We start from the raw sequence: 19,936 nt of genomic DNA on the forward strand, positions 1-19,936 counted from the left end.
AAGTGACCTGGAACCCAGGGGTTTCCTCCTGTCAATGGGCAAGTGGTTGAGTGGCTGCTGGAGGGAGGATGTCTTGGAGAATACCTGAACAGACATGTCTCCATTTAGACCCCATCCTGCCCTAAAACACTATTGAAGGACTGATACAGTGTTGACTATCCTTAGGTAGACCCTGAGCATTCATGGCATTGTAGGACCCTACTCAGTCCTGGCTGGACCAGGGGAGTCAACCTCATGCAAGGCTGCATCAGCTGGTTGGGTGTCAGACGACCTGGTACAAGTGCAGTTCATTAGCGATGCAAAATGGGTGGATAATGAAGCTATTTTACATTGCTGGTTCTGCAGTTCATACTGAAGTTATGTTGGAAGCGATTGGATCTTGTTGTGCTGGGGCTGTGCAGATGCACAGTCAGTACTAACACTTGTCTGAAAGAGCTTCTGTTCTCATGACAGATGTGTTGGCTATTGCTGTGGAGGAGACAAGCAGACAAATACTTGGTTTATTTTTATGGACTAAGCGTTAAGAACAGAAACAGGATTAGCACTGTTTTGTGAGCTAGTTCACATTCATTTGCTTCTCTTGCTGTTGGTTTGTAATTGCAAGTAACATGATGAATTTGAAGAAAAAGAATGATACATCATGTTTGGAGGGACACCTTTTTTACTCATTATAACCATTAATAGGTATTAAATAATGTGTGTTGAAGATACAAATGTTTACCAGCAGGTCTAGGTGCAATGGGTCTAGAGAGGCCTGGGGGGGGGGATTTCTCGTTCACAGGTTTTAATTTTTAATATGCTCCTTAAGACTGGAAGAAGCTGGTGTTCTGCCCAGATTCAGATTCAGACAAGCAGATTGAGCAGGGTAAATGTAGCCTGATATAAATCGCAGTGAACATATGGAAAAAGCTGATCGGGGATTCAGCTGATAGGGATTTAAAAGCCATGAGTAAAATTGATTCTACTCAACATCGTTTTATGGAATGTTGGGCCTGTAAAACAAATGATTGACAAAAGCCTGATTTTAATATTTTAATATTTGATAAAATTACAAATTTGGTAAGATGATGCTGTACATCATTCCTTAGACAGTTTACATCTAATTGACTCCCATTTGCTATATCATAGCTTCAACCCTTAGTCCATGTTCTTACTCACAATCAGCATCTCAGCAAGAAACACAGAAGATATAAAAAGTGATATTTTGCTATGTACGTGAGAGCTATAGAGAATCTTATTTGTACAAATCAGTGACTAGAGTCCTGAATGAGCTGTCAAAATACATGTGTTTTCCTATGAAAAGGGTGGGACAAAATGTCTGACTTACAAGAGATTTTAAATAAATTATCTGGAGGAAAAGGCAATCTGCTGTATAAATATTTCAAGTTTGAAATTGAAGCTTTTACATTGATCTGCACTTAGAGGCCTGGCCTTATTTTGTAGCAGATAATATTATGTCAAAGCAATGTTTAGTTCTACTCAACAGCTGTTGTATTCATACTAAATTATGTCAGATTTAATCTTGAATATATTCAACAAGAGCACCCAGTTGTGCTGACAAACCTAAAATCATCTTCTGTTAAATATGTTCTATCACAAGCCATTTGGGCACACTGCCTCTCTGAAGAATGACAGTCAGCATGCAAGCTCAGCTTTATAATTCATGTTGCCTGTTGAATTCTCATATTGTATCCAAACATCCCAGCAGTAGGCTCAATAGATACCCTACTGGAACCTAGCAGTAGTGGAGATAGACAATGTAAGGCATTTTCTCAAGGGTATTACTTTTACAATAATTTTAATTGCACATGCCTGACTCACCACTGCTTGCTTATTCATTTGTACTTCTTCAAAGGGAATGCAATTTAATTTTAAAATGCCCTGAAATCACTGCAATAGTCATTTTACATGGTGAAAGAACAGGACAATAAAGTGGATAACAGGTTTGCAGAGTTTCATAAGGAGAACTGAAACTTTGCTTGGAGAAGAAACAATAAAAGTCAAAGTTCTCTTGTAGAATACTTCAAAGAATATCCTGTAAATCCTGGTTCAGACATATTGTACAGAGAGGGCACCTTGTTAATTGCAGTGATGCAGTAATGAGGAGATGACATAAAGATCAGTAGAACAGTGTGTGAGAACCTAGTTTAACTGGAGAGGAGCAGACAGCTGTAGCTGATGGAATAAAATCAGCTCTTCTGGAGAGCACTTCATTGCAGGAAAAATGCTGGAGTGCTCTCGGGCACTCTCAAGAGAAGCCTTTTTCCTTCCCCTTACTGCAGTGGGAGCATAGGAAACTATATGCCAAAAGTGGGACGAAGAAACACTTCTCCCCTTCCTGAGGTAAATCCCCAGGGCTTTATGGCATTCGTTTAAAATATAGGAAAGTTCAGGTTATTTTTCGATGAAAGTCTGAGTACTTGTCATGCTTTCCTCTTGTATGCCTAAACCACTTTTGGGGTAATTTTCAGTTAGGCTTGCAACCTTGTCTGCTTCTGCAGTTCTGGTTTGGATAAATAATTATGTAAAGGCTAGAAGTCAGGTGTTCTCTCTTCTGATGAGTTTTGTAATCTTTCTAGTCCGCCATAACAAGTACTTGTTTCATTATGGTGTGCAGCACTGTAGATAGTTTTGAATGAGAATAAGCAATTTGCCTTCTCATGTAGTACCCCAGTCAGTATTTTCCAAGAGCTCCAAGAAGCAGTCCATCTCTAGCAGTTTAACCCTCTGGGCTATTTCGATTTTGAAACAAACATGTTATAGATAGTGACAGTAAGAATCAGGGAGTTTGATGCACTAGGTTAGGACAAGATGTTGAGTTCTACCTACACCTCGGTTCTGGTTTCCAATTCCAGCCTCTGTTCAGAGAAAGACCATTTGCAGCAGCAATTAAGAAGCATAATTTATTCTGTAACTTAAAGATTGAGGGAAATTCCTAGCACAGAATGATTAAGTAACTTCAGAAAGCACAAATAACTATTTATTTAACATTTGTAAGACAGCTGCTTCTTTGCACGTCTTGCTAGCACATCTGCAGGGGTAGCTGAGGAAGTGCTCTCTTCAAGGTAAATTAGTGCTCATCACTGTGAACTTTCTGATGAGTCTGGCATTTGAGAGCTTCCTTAGCTGATGTCCATTTACTGAGAGTGCATTGTGTAAGTGCTGTTCGGATTTCTAAGGATGTATTTTTAGCTCTTTGTAGGTAACTGGTGAGGATGATGGGGCTTGCAGGCAGCTAGGTTTTACTCCTTCAGCATTATTCTAAGTTAGAGCTTCGTCCTGAATACAGTAGGACTAAGGAGGGAGACAGAATAATTCTGCACTGGCTAATGCAATCTCTCATGCTTGGTTGAGGCAGAAAATCCAGCACATTTCAAAACCAGATTTCTCTGGTTTCATTTATACCACCCATTCACACAGGAAAGGAGAAGAGAGTTTGTAGTGAGTTGCCAGTTAATTAGATTTTGGCTTCAGGCTAGAAATGACAAAGTATTTTGTTACATATTTTGGGTGGAATCAGAAATCCAGGAATAGGAGCTTAGGTTCCTATGCAGTTCATAAGTTAGCATGTCAGTGTGGCAATCCACGAAGTCTTCTGTATTCAGTTTACAGCTGTCTGTTGGAAAGAGTTCCAAAGTAGGGCGAAGAGCATGCAGTTTACTCAACAGATTTGTAGTCAGACATGTTTTCATTGGAGTAGATGCCTAAAAATAACCTTTTCCAAGAATTGTACAGGGTATTTGAAAGAGAGACTAGGTGAGCATTCAGAGCTTTAATCACTCAGATCTACTTCAGGGGACTATTTCCTTTAGTATATGCTGTTTTTTTAACTAGCTGGACTTTATACTTGGTGCTTTATACTTGATGCTTTATACTTCTTAGGAGAGGCATTTATATTTCCATTCAACAAGGTTATGAGAGTTGTTATGATCTAGGTGTCCTAGAACTTACTGGATTTTGTTAGGGCACATGGTGTGTAACAATTATCCCTGCATATAGTATGTAGACTTCTGGCATTTCATAGTATTATTAAGATGTGATCATTCAACTCTCCATAGTATCTAATACTATTATTCTCTTGTTTTTATTTGCCAGGTTTCTTGTCTGTATTCACATAACTATTCCAAGCTACCTAGTCTGATGAAGTTGAACTTCATTCTTCAAGTGTGATTTACTCAATGCAGCCTGAAGTCATGATGAAAAAGAAGTGTATATCTGCAAGAAAAGCTTCCTTGGTCCTCTTTCTATGCCAAATGATTTCTGCATTGGATGTACCTCTTGACTGTAAGTATTAACCTGCTAACTAAGTGCAGAATAATGGAAGATTAGTTAAATAATTTCTGCATAGGAGGATGAAGATAACTCCAACATGGAACTGAATGTGGAGTGTGTTTGCTCACTTCAGTCAGGATATTATGATTATGAATAATTATACTAATTTATTGAATGTTTTCAAAAACTGTGTATGTAAAATTACTTACATTGTTCACTTGAGAAGGGTTAACAGGATTCTCATGGGTAATCTCACTTCAGTGTGCCTTGATTGAACACTTTATTTGATGAAACAAAGAAGGGCAGAGAAGCCCAGTTAAATGTTAATTACTTCTGAAATTAAGATTTTATTTGGTGAAACCCCAGGACAGTTCCTAGTTGCTGTAAGCAAACATCCTTATTTTCATATAAGAGGTTTCCAGGAGCTGATACGAGATCTAGTAAAAGAATCAAATACCTGAAATTCAGACACTTGGAAGCATATTAATTTTTGATCCAGAAGAGTAAGTTAGGCTCTTAGATTTCCTAAGCAGTGCCTGAAAACAGTTGTGTAGCTAACTTTTAAGTACAAGTATGTGTGCTGAGCATGGAACTCTAGCATTAACTAGTAAGGAAACTTCTAGGAGAGGGGAAATACCAAGATTCAAAATTCTTGTCTAATGTGAGACAGTGTTAGTGGGGAACCCTGAAGGTAGCACAGCCATGTTGAAAGCAATGGTCAATGGTCACTGCTGCGTTTTGTAGCTCTGATAACTAACTTTATTAAAGTATCATGCTTCAGGTTGTTATTTTCTTCTTGAGATAAGCATGATCACATTTTCGTAAGTCAGTGAACCGTGTTGCAGTGACTCTTCATGTGTTAAACTAATTACCATACGAGAACATTAGGGCTGGTGTTAAATTGATGGATTAATATATCAGTAAATTTGCCTATGATTCTAATCTGCATGGCTTTCTTTACCCCCATGTTTTTCATACTTTCCTACCTTCCATAAACTCATGTTTTTAATTTAATAATCATTGACATACATTGCAGCTGCTTTGGTGTTTTTTTTTCCCCTGTGTGTATTTACAAGCTTCTCAAACCAATGGTCTGTATTTCTGTAGCAAGATCAATATATGTTAATAACATCAGACTTGTGTTGTGAATGCCTTTAGAGCAATAAACTGTGGCTTAAAGAGGGTATATAAAAATTTCGTGACTGAATGTTTTAATTTTTCTTTGTAAGTATTTTTGTAGGCTAGAAACACTGTTTTAAACCTATCTTGTAGTTTAGGAATAAATGCAAATCGTGCACCACTCTAATATCTATTGCATAGAGCAATGCTTCAGGTTAAATCAACGAGAAATGCATCAATATACAAAAATGAGTAATCCTTTTAGATGTGTTATGTTAACTCTTGATTAACTTGCTCCCTCCTGCATAATGTTTAATAACTTTGTTAAGTCTGATACTATCACATACATTTTTTTTAGCCAAAAATCATATTAACTGAAATTACATCCATAATGATGTTATTGTTTTCATAAATAATGGTTAGAATGGGCTCAGGGAGAACAACACCAAGGCAGGATGTACGTTTTCTGTGGGTCTTCCCTACATATCCAGCACAGAGGCCTGGTGATGAGAACATACTTCATCAGTTGAACCTTTAGGTTTCATGTCAGTTAGCAGCTCCTATGCTCATCAGTGTCTCAAGGTAGGTAAAGGATAACTGACAGTGCAGCTGACAGAAAGCAGTTTGACTTGCTCTAAAACAGCGATAAGAAGAAAATTGTGCAAAATATTTGAATTAAGCAATAAAGATGTGACAACTAAAATTACTTTTTTTTTTTTTTTAGTTATTTTTCAAACCAAAAGGGATTGCATGTCTGTTGAGTAGAATTAGAAGCTTTCATCTTTGTAATTTTAGCCTGAAGCATTCTCTTTGTTCTTCCATATGGTCATATGGGTGGATTGATTTTGACTGTAACATGAGGGCAGTGCCCTCCATTAATTCTGATTTGCTGTCTCCTCGGTATCAGTGTCCTTGCAAGGTGAAAATCATATACTATGGTTGCCCTTAAAAAGTCAACATTTCAGAAAAGTTTCTCATACTATAAACTTTGAGATAAACTTAGTAATATCTGACTCAATAGAAATTGTGGCTGGAATTTCAGGCGTCGCTGCATGGGCTACAGTGCTAAATATTTTAAATGTTGTCTTCTTAATGGTGACCAATGTACTTGTCAAAGATTACTTACCTTCCCTCTCAAAAATGCTAATTTTCTTTTAACTAACAAGTGTTTCTCTTTAATCTCCATTTATCCATTCAACTGCTGATTCTGATGGGGGAATAAAAGCAAAACTTCTAGAAGAATGTAAGTTCCTGTCCATAAAAAGTAGGCTGTGTGCTGCTGAAAATTAATACTGATTGTGTTGCAAATTGAATTTGCAGTCCAAAAATGTGTGATTCTGACATTTTGTTGACTACTTGGTTTGCTGTAGCTAGATGCTTGGTGCATGCAGTGTTCAGAAAATAAACCAGTGTTCTCATATTTTGAACAAATTAACTGTGTGATTTTTGATGGTGTGCTATCTGAACATTAAAATCGTTACTCAATATCAGCATGAGCAATGTTTTATTGCTACTTTCAGGAGTAAATATATTTGTTAAAAATAAACTAATTGGAATATATATACTAATATCCTCTTGTACATATCAAAGCTGGATATAATTTCATATCCTTAAAAAACAGTGGATAAGTTATTTCAGTGTAACTCATCTTTTATGGGATTTCCTAAATCCACTCTAGTGTCATGGTTAATTTAGTAAATTTTACACGCAGTGCATAGCACAGGAGTGAGGGCTTCAGGTCTTTGATGTGCGTCATGTACAATATTCTGTATGTTGGGCAGTATTCATGTCTTGTCCCTTTTCAGAGTGTACCTGCTTTTCCCAGGTGACCATCTGAGGTGTACTGGCCCCAGGAACTGCCTCTGAGAGAGAAAAGGAATGTCTTCAAAATGCTTCACTAAGGAAATACACAAAAAGTCATCATCATTTAAAAATGTAGCCTTCCTCTTTTAAACACTCTACCTAGTGAGGAAAAGGAGCAGAACCCAGCTCCACATGTCCTGTTCTGTTCTGCTTAGCTTCTATATCTCACTGATACCATGATCTTGTTTTGTGGGGTTTTTTTGTGGGTAGGGCTCTATAGGCAGCTACCTCTTACTGTGCAACAGATGTATAATGGTAGAGAAGACTTAAAATAAAAATCCCAGTTTTACAGTTTTAAATGGCTACAGTGAAGCATGAGAATACAGCTAGTGTAGCAATTGAAATATTTTGCTAAAGTGGCTAGAAATGACCCAAAAGTATTAGCAAAGGGTTTGGCTGGACAGCCAATTTACAGTATTTAAACAGGGTTGTTCACAAGCATGTTATTAAACTGGTTCCTTTAGATGACACTAAACTATAAACAGATGAATAATGTTAAGGAAGACACCTTTTTCACTTTGTTAATATCACAAACAGGTTTGTTTTGACGCAAAACCACACAGATAATGGTAACAGATTATAAATTAAATAGGTAGGCATTGACTACTTTGTCAGGTGATTACATTCTGCTGTGTGCTACTCATTCTAGAGAACTTGATAAATCATAAACATTAAATGTTTGTTTTTCCTGGGGCAGTTCACAAGGCTAACTGTATTTCTGTTTGTGTTTGGGAGGTTTTGTTTGTGTGTTTGGGGTTATTTTTGGTGGTGGGTTTGTTTTTTTTGGTGTGTTTTTATTTGTGTGTGTGTTTTGTTTGTTTGGTTGTTTTTTTAAGGAGAATCAGTATTAGCCTTTTCCTACATGTTCCCTTTATTAAAAATCATTTACTACTTTTTTCATCTTTTACAGAGTCTTTTATTTATAACACATATTTTACTCCTGAAAAGTAGCTTCTTCTAAAGCATGCTTTGTAGATTAATTCAGTATGTTGAGCACAATAAATGTGTGAAAAGTTTAAACCCATAGAGATTTGGAACTATATGAAATGTTCAGAAATACACAGCAATATATTTTTTTCCTTCTGTGTGGTAGAAGACATTTTGTGTGTATATATGTCTCACAGTTCTTCATTCAGGATATGTTGGGTTTAGAATTCAAGTGTCCTTTAGTTTTGTGAAAATCTGTTGAAATCTGATGTATAGAAATGATATTCCCTAAACCTCTTGGCAAAGATCTTCATCTGCTGTAAATCAGCATAGCTCAGTTGGAAGTTAGTACAGCTACACTGATTTACAAGAGTAGAGGGCTTCCGCTTCCTAATACAAAGGATGCTTTAATTCCACTCTTCTGTCAATGATTTGGTTACTTATTGAAATACTGAAATTCTACTTTCTCTGCTTACAAAACTGTCTCACTGGTACTTTGAAAATATTGTTAAATTCCTCTCTGTTTCTTATATTCCATCACAAAGTGTCGCAACCTCCTACGATAACTCAGCAGTCTCCAAAAGATTACATTGTTGACCCTCGAGAGAATATTGTAATACAGTGTGAAGCAAAAGGAAAACCACCTCCTAGGTTAGTAGCATTTTATTTTGCTTTTGTTGGCCTAACAGCATAGGAAGACTAAGAGAAAATAATGTAACTTTTGTACATTAAGGAATATATGTATATGTATGTACTTGAACATGCATAAACATGCACTCCTATCTTTGTAATTTAAACAGCTCAGATAGTGGCATAAATTTGACGCTTTTCATAGTTGAAATTTGAATTTTTCTATAGTCATCAAGCAACTGTATTATTTTTTTTCTCCTTGAAGCTCTAACAATAAAAAAATACTGGTTTATTACATAAGCAGATAGCTAAATGCCCATGGAAAGCACTAAGAGGTGTGCCATATAATGAACTGGATCATATTCCAGAGTTAGGCAGTGTGTAAGAAGAGTGGACACTGAACAAATTGAGAGTAACACTAATAAATGAAAATCTAATGTTTTGTAAATAGTTCCATTTTAGGAGCCTCGTCTTGAAATACATAAACATTTTGGCTGAAATTATGTAATGTGCATCAGTTTTAATGATTGGTAGCTTTGATTTAGCAAGTGTATTTAATAGCCGTAAGTTTTGGGTTTGGCAGAAATGGTAACTCTGTGTATGGATCAGATTCCTCATCATCTTCCATTTTAAGGCCCTGTTTCAATGTCTTCAAATATTTGAAAACTATTAATTTCAAGACACTGATTTCATGCACCAGAAAGAGTAGTAGCTGTGATACATTCTGGTATTACTAGTTGACTACTTCTGATGTCAGAGACTATAAAGAGAATTGTGCATCTTTTTGCTATGAGTATTATGCTACAACTTACTAGCAAGGTCAGTCTATAATTGTTTAGTCAGGCACAGACAGAGCTTGTTAAATATAGCTCTTCTGAATAACCAGGGGTTTTCCTACAGTATTCCTTTGGTCTCCTTGGAATCACGGTCATTATCATGCTGGGCAGCAGAATGGAAATGGATATTATCTATGATACTGTCACCGTTTCTAGTGTTCTTTTACTGGCAGGAGTTACATAAAGCTGCTGTGTTTAGCAGCATTTTAATTTAGCAGGCACAATGCCAGTCTCAAGAGTCTGGGTATTGACCTGAAGGATCAGATGATTATTGTGCGCTTTGTGACAACTGTACTGCTTCTGCAGGTGTTTCTCTTGAATGCCTTTTCATTTACCTGAGAGAACAAGAGCAGTGTCTGTGAGACTGACCTGAGTCATGTGCCAGGGCTTGTGGCTGTACAACTTCATCTTCCCCATCAAACCTGTCTCTCTCTTTCACCTACTACAGAGGAAGTGGCAGGATTTAAGTGCAGAATTTTCTGATGAGTTGTCGTGGTTTAAGCATTTTATAAACTCATGCTTATTTTTGCTTCTTTAAAAGATATGACATCCAAATAATTTATTTTGATAGTTATAATAATAACTGTTGTAGTTATAGTAATAATAACTAATAATAACTATTATAATTAAGAGTTCTGATCCATTAGTCTTGGTGACCTGCAAATGCGTCTTGGAATTTGAGCTGCTTCAAAGCTCTGAAATGGAACATAAACTTTCTCAGCCCAGAGTGTGAATTCTTCCTTAAAACTGGGTAACTTGTTACTGGTGAAAGCAGTTGGCATAAAGGTTTATGGAGGTGCTGCTACCTGTAGCTTGAGAACCAAAGAATCTGACTTTCATGTTGTCTCAAATTCAGGTGTTTGTACCACACTTGCCACTTCTCATTTGGAGCTACATGACATTTCTTTGTATCCTTCAGAGTTCTTGGTAGCAGAGGATTACAGAAACCCCATGTTCCACAGCTTCACCTGCAAGGTCATAAGGAGCAGCTTGACCATTGCTTCACTGTGCATGCTATTCCTCCCCAAAACACTGCAGTGTGGTGTTGCACTGCTGGTCAGGTCCAGTTCTTCTGCTCATCCCTGCTACAAGGGGCAAATAGCATGTCCAGTACTGCCCTCCTACTGCAGAAATAAAATCCTAGTTGTCAGCGCACAGTTTTGAGTCACTTGTAAGGTACTGGAAAAGAACTTATTCTAAGTTTCTACTTTTAGGAAGCATTCTAACCTGTAGGTGTATATAGCGTTTGTGTTTAAGATTACAAAGATGAACTGTAACAAGCAAGAAAGCTGCTGTGCGTAGCATTTGAACCTCTCAGTGTTCAGCACTTCACAGGTGTTGATTTAGTTATCAGTAACTGCACTTTCAACCATTAACAAAGCGTAGGTAAGTAACTGGTGTTTATAGCAGTCTAAGTTGCAGACTGCTTTTTTACATTTTTTTAGTGAGTTATAATATTCATAATTTTTAAAGCATCTCTTGGTTTGAGTAACACCAGTATAAATTTACTAGGGTAATTATGGGCTATCAGACTGCTAAATTTAATTTAAAGAATCACAGTTGCTTGTGTTAGAGTAGTGAAATCAAACTTACCACAGTCTTTTAATTTACTTGCATAACTTTAAAATGGCCAAGCCAATTAAAGACATGGTCTCCTGCTGGGTCCTAAGATGACACATTTCAGCCCAGAGCAAGTTTTTAGAGGCAGGTTTATAAACCCTTTCAACAATAGGTTTTATAATGGAAATGCTAATGCAGCTTTAGCAATATCAGTTTGTGCAGATGTTACTGTATCATCTTTAGTACAAAGAAAATCAGTTCTTTTCCATATACAATTAAGTTCAGGATCTTTTTAATGTATTTTTTTTTTAATACTGACTTTGAAATGGCGCCTGTTAACAAGTTCAGCCAAGCCTTTTATCTCAAAGCATTGCCAGATTTCTGATATTAAAAAGTGCTCTGTTACTTTATTAGTTAATTTAGTTTAGGAGCAAGTCTTGCTTATCTGCTAAATAAAAAATACCATGTATTACTGAAAATTACTTTTTTCTTCTTTCTCTCCATACAATCTGGAAAAGGAAACTGAAGAAGAAACTTTTCTTTCTGTTTTTAATATTTTAGCTTTTCCTGGACACGCAATGGAACTCATTTTGATATAGATAAAGATGCACAGGTAACAATGAAACCAAATTCAGGGACCCTTGTCATAAATATTATGAATGGTGGGAAGGCAGAAGCATATGAAGGAGTATACCAGTGTACAGCAAGGAATGAACGAGGAGCAGCCATTTCCAACAATATTGTAATAAGGCCCTCTAGTAAGTGAAGCTTTTAATGTTCATAAAATCTGAAACACTTTGGATTGCTTTTTTTCTTATTTTTTTCTTATTTTTGCCTTTTTTTCCCCTCTGTCTTAAAAGTTTAATCATCAAAGCGTTAGTATTGTAAAGCTTGCAATATTCAGATTTAATAATGTATTGCATGTTCTCTTCGGTATTCCTTAGAAAATTTCATAACCAAAATGCTTTCCTGATTTTTTTTTTTGTATGTTTGGAATACTTATATCTAAAGTTGGGTTGTATATACAGTTCTACAATTAGAATAAAAAGTATAAATCCTTCATATAAATCCACTAGGGAGGACAATTTGTATTCTCTTTCTGTTGAATTTGTTCCACAGCTTTAATAATAGCTTTAATGCAGAACACATTGGGACCAAAAAGGAAGATAAAGCTAAAAAATTGTGATTAATGGTAGACTGTTTCTACAGCTTTTTATCTCAGATCAGTTTTTCAAGCTTCTCAGCTTAAAATGTGCTGTTCTCACACATTCTAATAAAACTGTTTGTATAATACTGTTTCATGAAGGTTACCTTTTTTTCTAATTTAGTGCATTGCTTTTTTTTCCTCCTCCCATTATTGTACTTAATACTATTATAGAATCTTTGTGGGGTAGCCAAACTGATTTGAATCCATTGATAATACTTTCAGCAAATCGTTGCTGTACAATATGTTTTAAAGAAACCCTACTTTTCTTCTAAGAAAAAACAAAAAAGTACAAAAATTAAATCTTCGGTAAGCATGATCAGACTCAACATTCTGATGTACGAATTTCTTCTGTTTTTCTGGAATATTAGGTGCATTTTTTCCTTAGATTCTGGAATTTTTATCAATCCCTAGTTTTTATGTGTGTTAAAATGACTTTCTGTAGGATCCCCTTTGTGGACAAAAGAAAAGCTAGAACCAAATCAGGTTCGAGAAGGTGATTCACTAGTACTACACTGCAGACCTCCTGTTGGCTTACCACCACCTATAATATTTTGGATGGACAACGGTGAGTTTGGTTTTTATGCAGAATTAGTTTACTTTTTGCAGTTTTTCTACACAGTTTATCATTGCATACCAAGACCGCTGATGCCTCTGGGTTAAAATTGAGAGAATTTGCATTTCTGTAGAAACAAAGGAATAAGCAGACATGCAGTCCAAAAGCATGAAGCCAAAAGCAGCTAGAGTTCTTAATGTAAGCTGTAGATTAACCTGCTGGGAAAGAATGGGAAGACAAGGGAGCTCGAGAGGAAACTCGGAAGGGTCTGTATTTACAAACCCACGAACAGTGTAATCGAATAAATGAGGAGTCTGCAGATCATAATGATGGAATGTGTATTATAATTGAGATAAGTGTGTTCTTGTTTTCCCTTAGCTTTCCAAAGGCTGCCTCAAAGTGAAAGAGTTTCCCAAGGTCTAAATGGAGACCTTTATTTTTCTAATGTACAACCAGAAGACACCCGGGAGGACTATATCTGCTATGCAAGATTTAATCATACGCAAACTATACAGCAGAAACAACCCATTTCTGTAAAAGTCTTTTCAAGTAGGTATTGCATTACCTAATTACATGCTTCATAGTATTTATCCAGAATCACCAAGTTGTTTGCCAAACTGAAGTAATGTTACGCTAGGGAATTTTGTCATTTTAACTCTGAATAAGAAATACTTTACTGCATAATCATAAAAAGTAATCTCTAGTTTTCCTGACATATAATTCTTTTTAAAAGCTGTAATTTTTTTTCCCTTTATAAGGCTTTGTCTTTTAAAACAATGTTTTGTAAGATTTGAATTATTGAAACAATACAGTATAAGGAAAATAACAATTTTCAGGTGGTTTTCGTATCCAAGAATATCAAGTTACTATGATTACTGTAACTATTGAAACAAATTAATCAATCATTTGATTAACTCACCGTGGCCATATCATCACCTTTTGATTCCCAGTACTTTGATTTATCCCTCCTGTATGCATTCTTCACGATATTCTGTTTATTTCAGTGGATTCATTGAATGACACTATAGCTGCTAATTTGAGTGACACTGATATTTATGGTGGTGAGTTACACTGGTCCCCACTGATACTCCTTGTTTCACAGTAGCATTTAGTTAACTAACTTCACCTCCGTGGCTACTTAACCTTTTGCTCCTTTTTCTGTTTCTAATAAAGGTTATCTATTAGTGTTGGTGATAATACGTACTTTAGAAAGGGACTGCACAGTATGATCCTTACAAGTATTTAATGTTTCAATGTTATTTCAACGTATGGCTCATAAAAAAAATATAAACTCTTACAAAAAGTGAGTCCTTTCCCACTGGGGTAGATTTTAAAAATTGCCTGTTTGATTGCTTCTGTACTGTGCTGCTTCTTTATATTTGTCCTCCAATTTACATAGTAAATGGCTTCATTATCACTAGGACTATTCAATATCACATGCTGCATAATAATAATAACAACAACTAAGCATTTAACAGATGCAGTTCACATTTAACAGCTTATTGAATGTACCATTCATTTTTAACGTGTTTCATAAGTGTAAAACTGGAATTAATTAAAATCTAAGCACTTTAATACTCTCTGTATAAATAACTTCTTAGGAGAAAGATGAGTTTTGTTTGTCTGGTGTTTAAGCTGAGTTTTACATTAATCTATGTTGAGTGGTCTTTTGTATATTGTGAATTAAACCCTTCCAAACAGGTGTATGTATGTTTAATGAGGCTGACTTTGGAGCAACACTGATATTGTAACGAGGTTTTGGACTCTCCACTTGATATTATGTGAGATAGGTAGAAAATACATGATATTTGTTCTATTTTTGTCTTTTTCCTTGTCAAATGAGGCTTTGTGCATATTAAATCATAACTCATGGGAATCTAAAATGAAACAGGGGCACGGAATGTTTTAATTCCCTGCATAAAAACAAGATGTAATTTGGGAGTAAACAAGAGCTATGTACCTGAACACAGAATGATACATTAGCTACAGTCAGTGAGGAAAACACCATTCAGTTGTCTCACAACTCAGAAATAACAGAAGTAATTCTTCTGAATTTTTGTAGACTCGCAAAATAAGTCAGCAGTCCTTGGCAGTGCTGAAACTGGGTAGATTAGTTACTGCCTGTGACTATCAACTGTGATCTTGACTCTAGACCACCCCTTTCTCCCATCTTTGTTTGTGTTCTGGTTTTTAAGAAATTCATAGCACATAAGGCATTAAAGTTGTATTTGTGTTAATCTAGCAGTAAATCTTGTACCCTAATAAACAAGAGTTTATGTTTCTGATCACATTTAAAAAAAAAATGCATTAATTTACTGTAAAGATTCAGACTGCTACTGCAGTTTAGAGCAATTTAATCCTATATTTTAAAATAGATATAAAAGAACACTAGGGTATTTACAGAAAGCACTCTTATTATGACTTCCATGTAGGCACATGAAATACCATAATATTTCAAAAGCCAACAGAGTATGATGTCAGAAATGGGTCTTATATTTATAGCTGTCTGTTTACTGTGGTTATTTCTTGTGGGTTAACAATGGTTCTTTATTACCAGTCTGAGGAACAGCCTGAATTGAAGTTAATATATGGCAAGAGAATACAAGGCTTGACTTCTGAAAAGACACTTCACATTGCCTAGAAAATATTGAATAAAGCATATTACAAAGTCAAGTGTAGCTTTTATCAGCTTGGTTTCTATTTCTGAATACAATAACTTTGCTTTATTTGTGTTTTAATGAAAGCCCAGAAATTTTTGGTATCTTTCAGTCTTGCACTGTCACTTCCTTCAGTGACCTCTTATTTTCCATATTCTGCTGAAGTGAACAGGAGCTGTTTAGGATTAAGGCTGCATAGTTGCCTAGGTAAAAACTATGTATCAGTTGCTCCAGTCTTTAATAACATTTTTCATGTGTGCATTGAAAATTGTAGCATTTAACAGGCTGAGATATGTCTGTCAAAAACCTAATTTGTCCAGCTGTGTAGTTGTGTAACACGATGGTTTTTCATTAAATGGCCAACATGTAGCAAAACCTCTGTCCACAATGTGAGAATGGATGTATGTACTTGATCAGTGTTAAAATTATATTTAGAAATGAATTGTTTTATTTTTTCTTGTTTCAGCGAGGCCAGTTACAGAGAGGCAGCCAGTTCTGTTAACACCAACAGGCAGCACAAGTACCAAAGTGGAACTCAGAGGAAATGTGCTTTTGTTGGAGTGCATTGCAGCTGGATTGTGAGTTACCTTTTACACAATGTTTTTCTAAATAAAAATACAGAAACAGAGGGAAACATTTCAGAGATGTTTAAAAAGTTACTATTGTATAAGCTTACGTATTTCAAAGAAGCAGAAATTTAAAATGGAAAGAGCTCTTTCAAGGGTGTCCACCATTTACTTGGGCATGAGCAGATTTTAGAACTGAGTATGGACGTAAGTATGTTATCCCCAGGATATGGGGATTCAGGTTGTACCACTGTTTTTTTTAAAGGACACAGGGATGCTGGAGAGGGACTCTCCCATATGAAGACAGGCTGAGAAAGTTGGGACTGTTCAGCCTGGAGAAGAGAAGGCTGCGTGGAGACCTCATAGCAGCCTTCCAGTATCTGAAGGGGGCCTATAGGGAAGCTGGGGATGGACTCTTCATTAGGGACTGTAGTGATAGGACAAGGGGTAATGGGTTAAAACTTAAACAGGGGAAGTTTAGATTGGATATAAGGAGGAAATTCTTTCCTGTTAGGATGGTGAGGCACTGGAATGGGTTGCCCAGGGAGGTTGTGAATGCTCCATCCCTGGCAGTGTTCAGGGCCAGGTTGGACGAGGCCTTGGGTGATATGGTTTAGTGCGAGGTGTCCCTGCCCATGGCAGGGGGGTTGGAACTAAATGGTCTTAAGGTCCTTTCCAACCCTAACTATTCTATGATTCTGTGAAATACCACGGGGTAAACTTGGACACAGATCTGCAGAACTGCACTCAGGGGTCAAACCTCTGGGGTGGCTTTTCCTATATTTACAATTCATAGGTTCTCAGATTATATAAAAATTGATAAGAATCTGCTAGTCTTAATATGCTAATAATTAGAGTAGATCAGCTAGGTAGGAGCTGTTAGAACTTACCTTTAGTTTGTTACATCCAGTTTCTCATTGTAATTGAGTTTAATTGGTACTTATTTTTCAATGTAATTCAAGCTTGCTTCTGCTCATTATTGTGCAGGTAGAAAACTACTAGAGCAGTTTAACTTTATGAATTAATTAAGTTTCTTTGTCAGGAAGGAACCTGAGAATAGATTGGGTCTTGCAGAAGCAGAAAATCTTTAGTACCTATTTCAGGAACTGTAAACACGTTTACAGTGCACAGAAGCATATGATGCAGAGTGCTTTGAGGTAACCATGAAGGTAGCCAGTAATCATAAATGATGCAGCACAGCATGATGCACATGTTCACTTGCCTAAGCTCTATAGGGCACGCTCATGCACAGCTTGGCATAGCTTGATACAAGCATCAGTGCAGTGTTTCTGTATCAGCTGTGGTCTGCTCAGGTGTCTGCATCAGTACCACTGGCAAAACCACACCTAGGAGTGGGGGCAGCATCGTCAATCAGGTAATCTTCATCTGCAGTATAGTTGTATGCTTTTTGACAACTCTGCTGTCGGGATCCGTTGTTGGAGTCGCGGGAGACAAGCCTCATGCTGTCATGGTCAGCAAGTCTCGTTTATTGATTGCAATACATCGATATTTATAGGTCATACAATCAAGTACATATCTATGCGAAGTTACACAATACACAAGCTTATTGGCTCAAACTTTGGTGGTCGTTAGCAGCTGTTGCCACATCAGCAAGTAGCCGTTAACGATGCGCTATTTCAGCAGGATATGTATCCTGTTTCTTTGTTTCTTGAGTAACCGTTATCTGCAAGGTCGCTGTGCCCTGAGGCCTAGAGCTCAGCTAGTTGCACGGTATCATGGCCTTTGCTACTTAGCCATTCTGCTGTTAGGCTCTCAACACTCTGCAATACAAGTATTCAGTGATACAAACTCCAGTAAAATGACTGGATAAAACCAGGGTGGAAATAGAGTATTATACATTATGTGTCTTTATGTCTTTAGCTGTCATTTAGTTTTGTGAAAAAAAGAATGCAATGAGGGAAGCTTGCATAGTTGTCCACACAAGGCCAGGTTCAGATTTTGTTTAAAACAACTGTTCCTAGTTACTGATACCATAATTAGAAGTCAATATTGCTGTCTCTGTTACAAAGTAACTGATACTAGACTGCTAAGGTAATATTTGTCTTGATTCATTACTATTTGAGGTAAGACATTCTACTCAGTAAGCAACACCTTGTAATTTCTTGTAATTTTGGAAGTATATCCCTGTGTATTTGGCTGACTTCCAACTTCACTGAACAACATGAGGCATAGCCAAGATTTAGGCATGGTTCATTGACAAGAAGCTATACTTGACTCTGCACTGACCTTTTATTCTTGGTTCCTTGTAGGAAATGTTTCTGTCTCCTTACAGCTCTGCTGTAAAACTTATGGTAATCATGAATCATTAGGATATTGCTCACACAAGGGACAATTATAAACTTGTCATTATCTAGAGGCTACCTTTTAAAGCACCATGAGCATCCATTTAATAGTATAAGTGTAATAAGATTTGAAATACACTTCATTTATTAACCATCAGGGGTTTCAGACTAATCAGCACACAAATGTATTCAATAATTATGAAGCCTATGAACAGATGGCCATTGACAATGTTAGTGACACTTGTCATTTCCTAGAGACAAATGCTGGCATATTTTGCACATTTGCTGGACGTGTCCCAGAATCTGGGTAAAGGCTCTTAAAATAGTTATTTGTAAAGCATATGTTCAAAACATTAATGTATTGAACTCACATGTTCCATTTCTCAAGCTCCTAAATTTACTCTGTGTTTTTGCTTCTCCAGACCCACACCAGTAATCCGCTGGATTAAAGAGGGTGGGGAACTGCCAGCCAACAGAACCTTTTTCGAAAACTTTAAGAAAACTCTCAAGATTATTGACGTTTCAGAAGCTGACTCTGGAAACTACAAATGTATAGCAAGAAATACATTAGGTTCTGCTCATCATGTCATTTCAGTAACTGTGAAAGGTAATAGTAAATTAATCCTTAATGTAGTACTTTCAGTGTCCAGAATGTGAGTTTGAAGTAAGCTTTCTAAGATAAAATATAATTGAAAGGAAGAATGATAATGGAAAAAAAAGCCCAAACCTTGAGGTTAAACCAACTGAATTCTAGCACTGGAAGGACATTACAATGTTTAATATATTTTTCTTTTTTTTAATATGTCATTTTACAAAGCATCAGGCTAAACTGAGATTGTACAGTGACAGTAGTAAAATCATTTTAGTTTATACCAGTGCTACATTTATTTTTGATCCTTTGATTTTCTGTTATTAGACTGCTTCTTTCTTTTGTTTTATATCTTCCTCCCCATCTCACTTCTTCATCTCCTTATTTTATCTATCTTTTCTGCTCTTCATTCATATAGCCCAGATTCTTTCTCTTCTTATTTACTATTATCTTACTGTTTTATATTTTTCTTCCTTTTCCTCTCCTATTTGACATTTCTGGTTTTCTATCTTACTCATTTTTTTCCCATAATGATGTCTTACTAGTATTAAAACACAGTATGGTTGTCCAAATAGGAATTGTAAGTATGTTTTGAATGCCGTGAAAAAAAGATTGGAATGACAGCTAATTAGTCATTGAAATCATCAGCTGTCGTGCTTATTTTGCATGCTAAATAGCCATTTATTTTGTTGTAGATCAGCATCATTTGATGATCACATTCAACCTCCTTTTAAGAGCAGAAGTTTAATTTTGTTTGCATCTGTCCATCAATCCAAAATCTGAAATTTAATTGCAAGATGTGATAACATATGCTATTTGTGGTTATTTATTGCAAAAGAGATGAAGATATAGTA

General features: G+C 36.3%; 1 protein-coding gene across 34 annotated transcripts in view; it reads left to right on the forward strand.

Moving 5' to 3' along the window:
* Positions 1–19,936, forward strand: part of NRCAM (neuronal cell adhesion molecule) — a 154,977-nt gene that overhangs the window by 81,764 nt on the left and 53,277 nt on the right. For 22 of the 34 annotated variants that reach the window (XM_061361141.1, XM_061361146.1, XM_061361139.1 and 19 more), the window contains 9 exons: positions 4,096–4,284; positions 6,617–6,634; positions 8,727–8,832; positions 11,769–11,965; positions 12,857–12,979; positions 13,346–13,516; positions 13,972–14,028; positions 16,091–16,202; positions 18,916–19,100. In XM_061361141.1, the coding sequence (XP_061217125.1) occupies positions 4,179–4,284; positions 6,617–6,634; positions 8,727–8,832; positions 11,769–11,965; positions 12,857–12,979; positions 13,346–13,516; positions 13,972–14,028; positions 16,091–16,202; positions 18,916–19,100 (1,075 nt within the window). In that variant the 5' untranslated portion in view covers positions 4,096–4,178. The remainder of the gene's footprint in view (positions 1–4,095; positions 4,285–6,616; positions 6,635–8,726; positions 8,833–11,768; positions 11,966–12,856; positions 12,980–13,345; positions 13,517–13,971; positions 14,029–16,090; positions 16,203–18,915; positions 19,101–19,936) is intronic. The other 12 variants (XM_061361137.1, XM_061361134.1, XM_061361148.1 and 9 more) reach the window with 3 other exon arrangements.

The sequence above is a fragment of the Neopsephotus bourkii genome, unplaced genomic scaffold (assembly GCF_033783945.1).
Source record: "Neopsephotus bourkii isolate Nb327-2 ecotype Australia unplaced genomic scaffold, CSIRO-AGI_Nbou_v1 NB_1053, whole genome shotgun sequence".
Classification (NCBI taxonomy): domain Eukaryota; kingdom Metazoa; phylum Chordata; class Aves; order Psittaciformes; family Psittacidae; genus Neopsephotus; species Neopsephotus bourkii.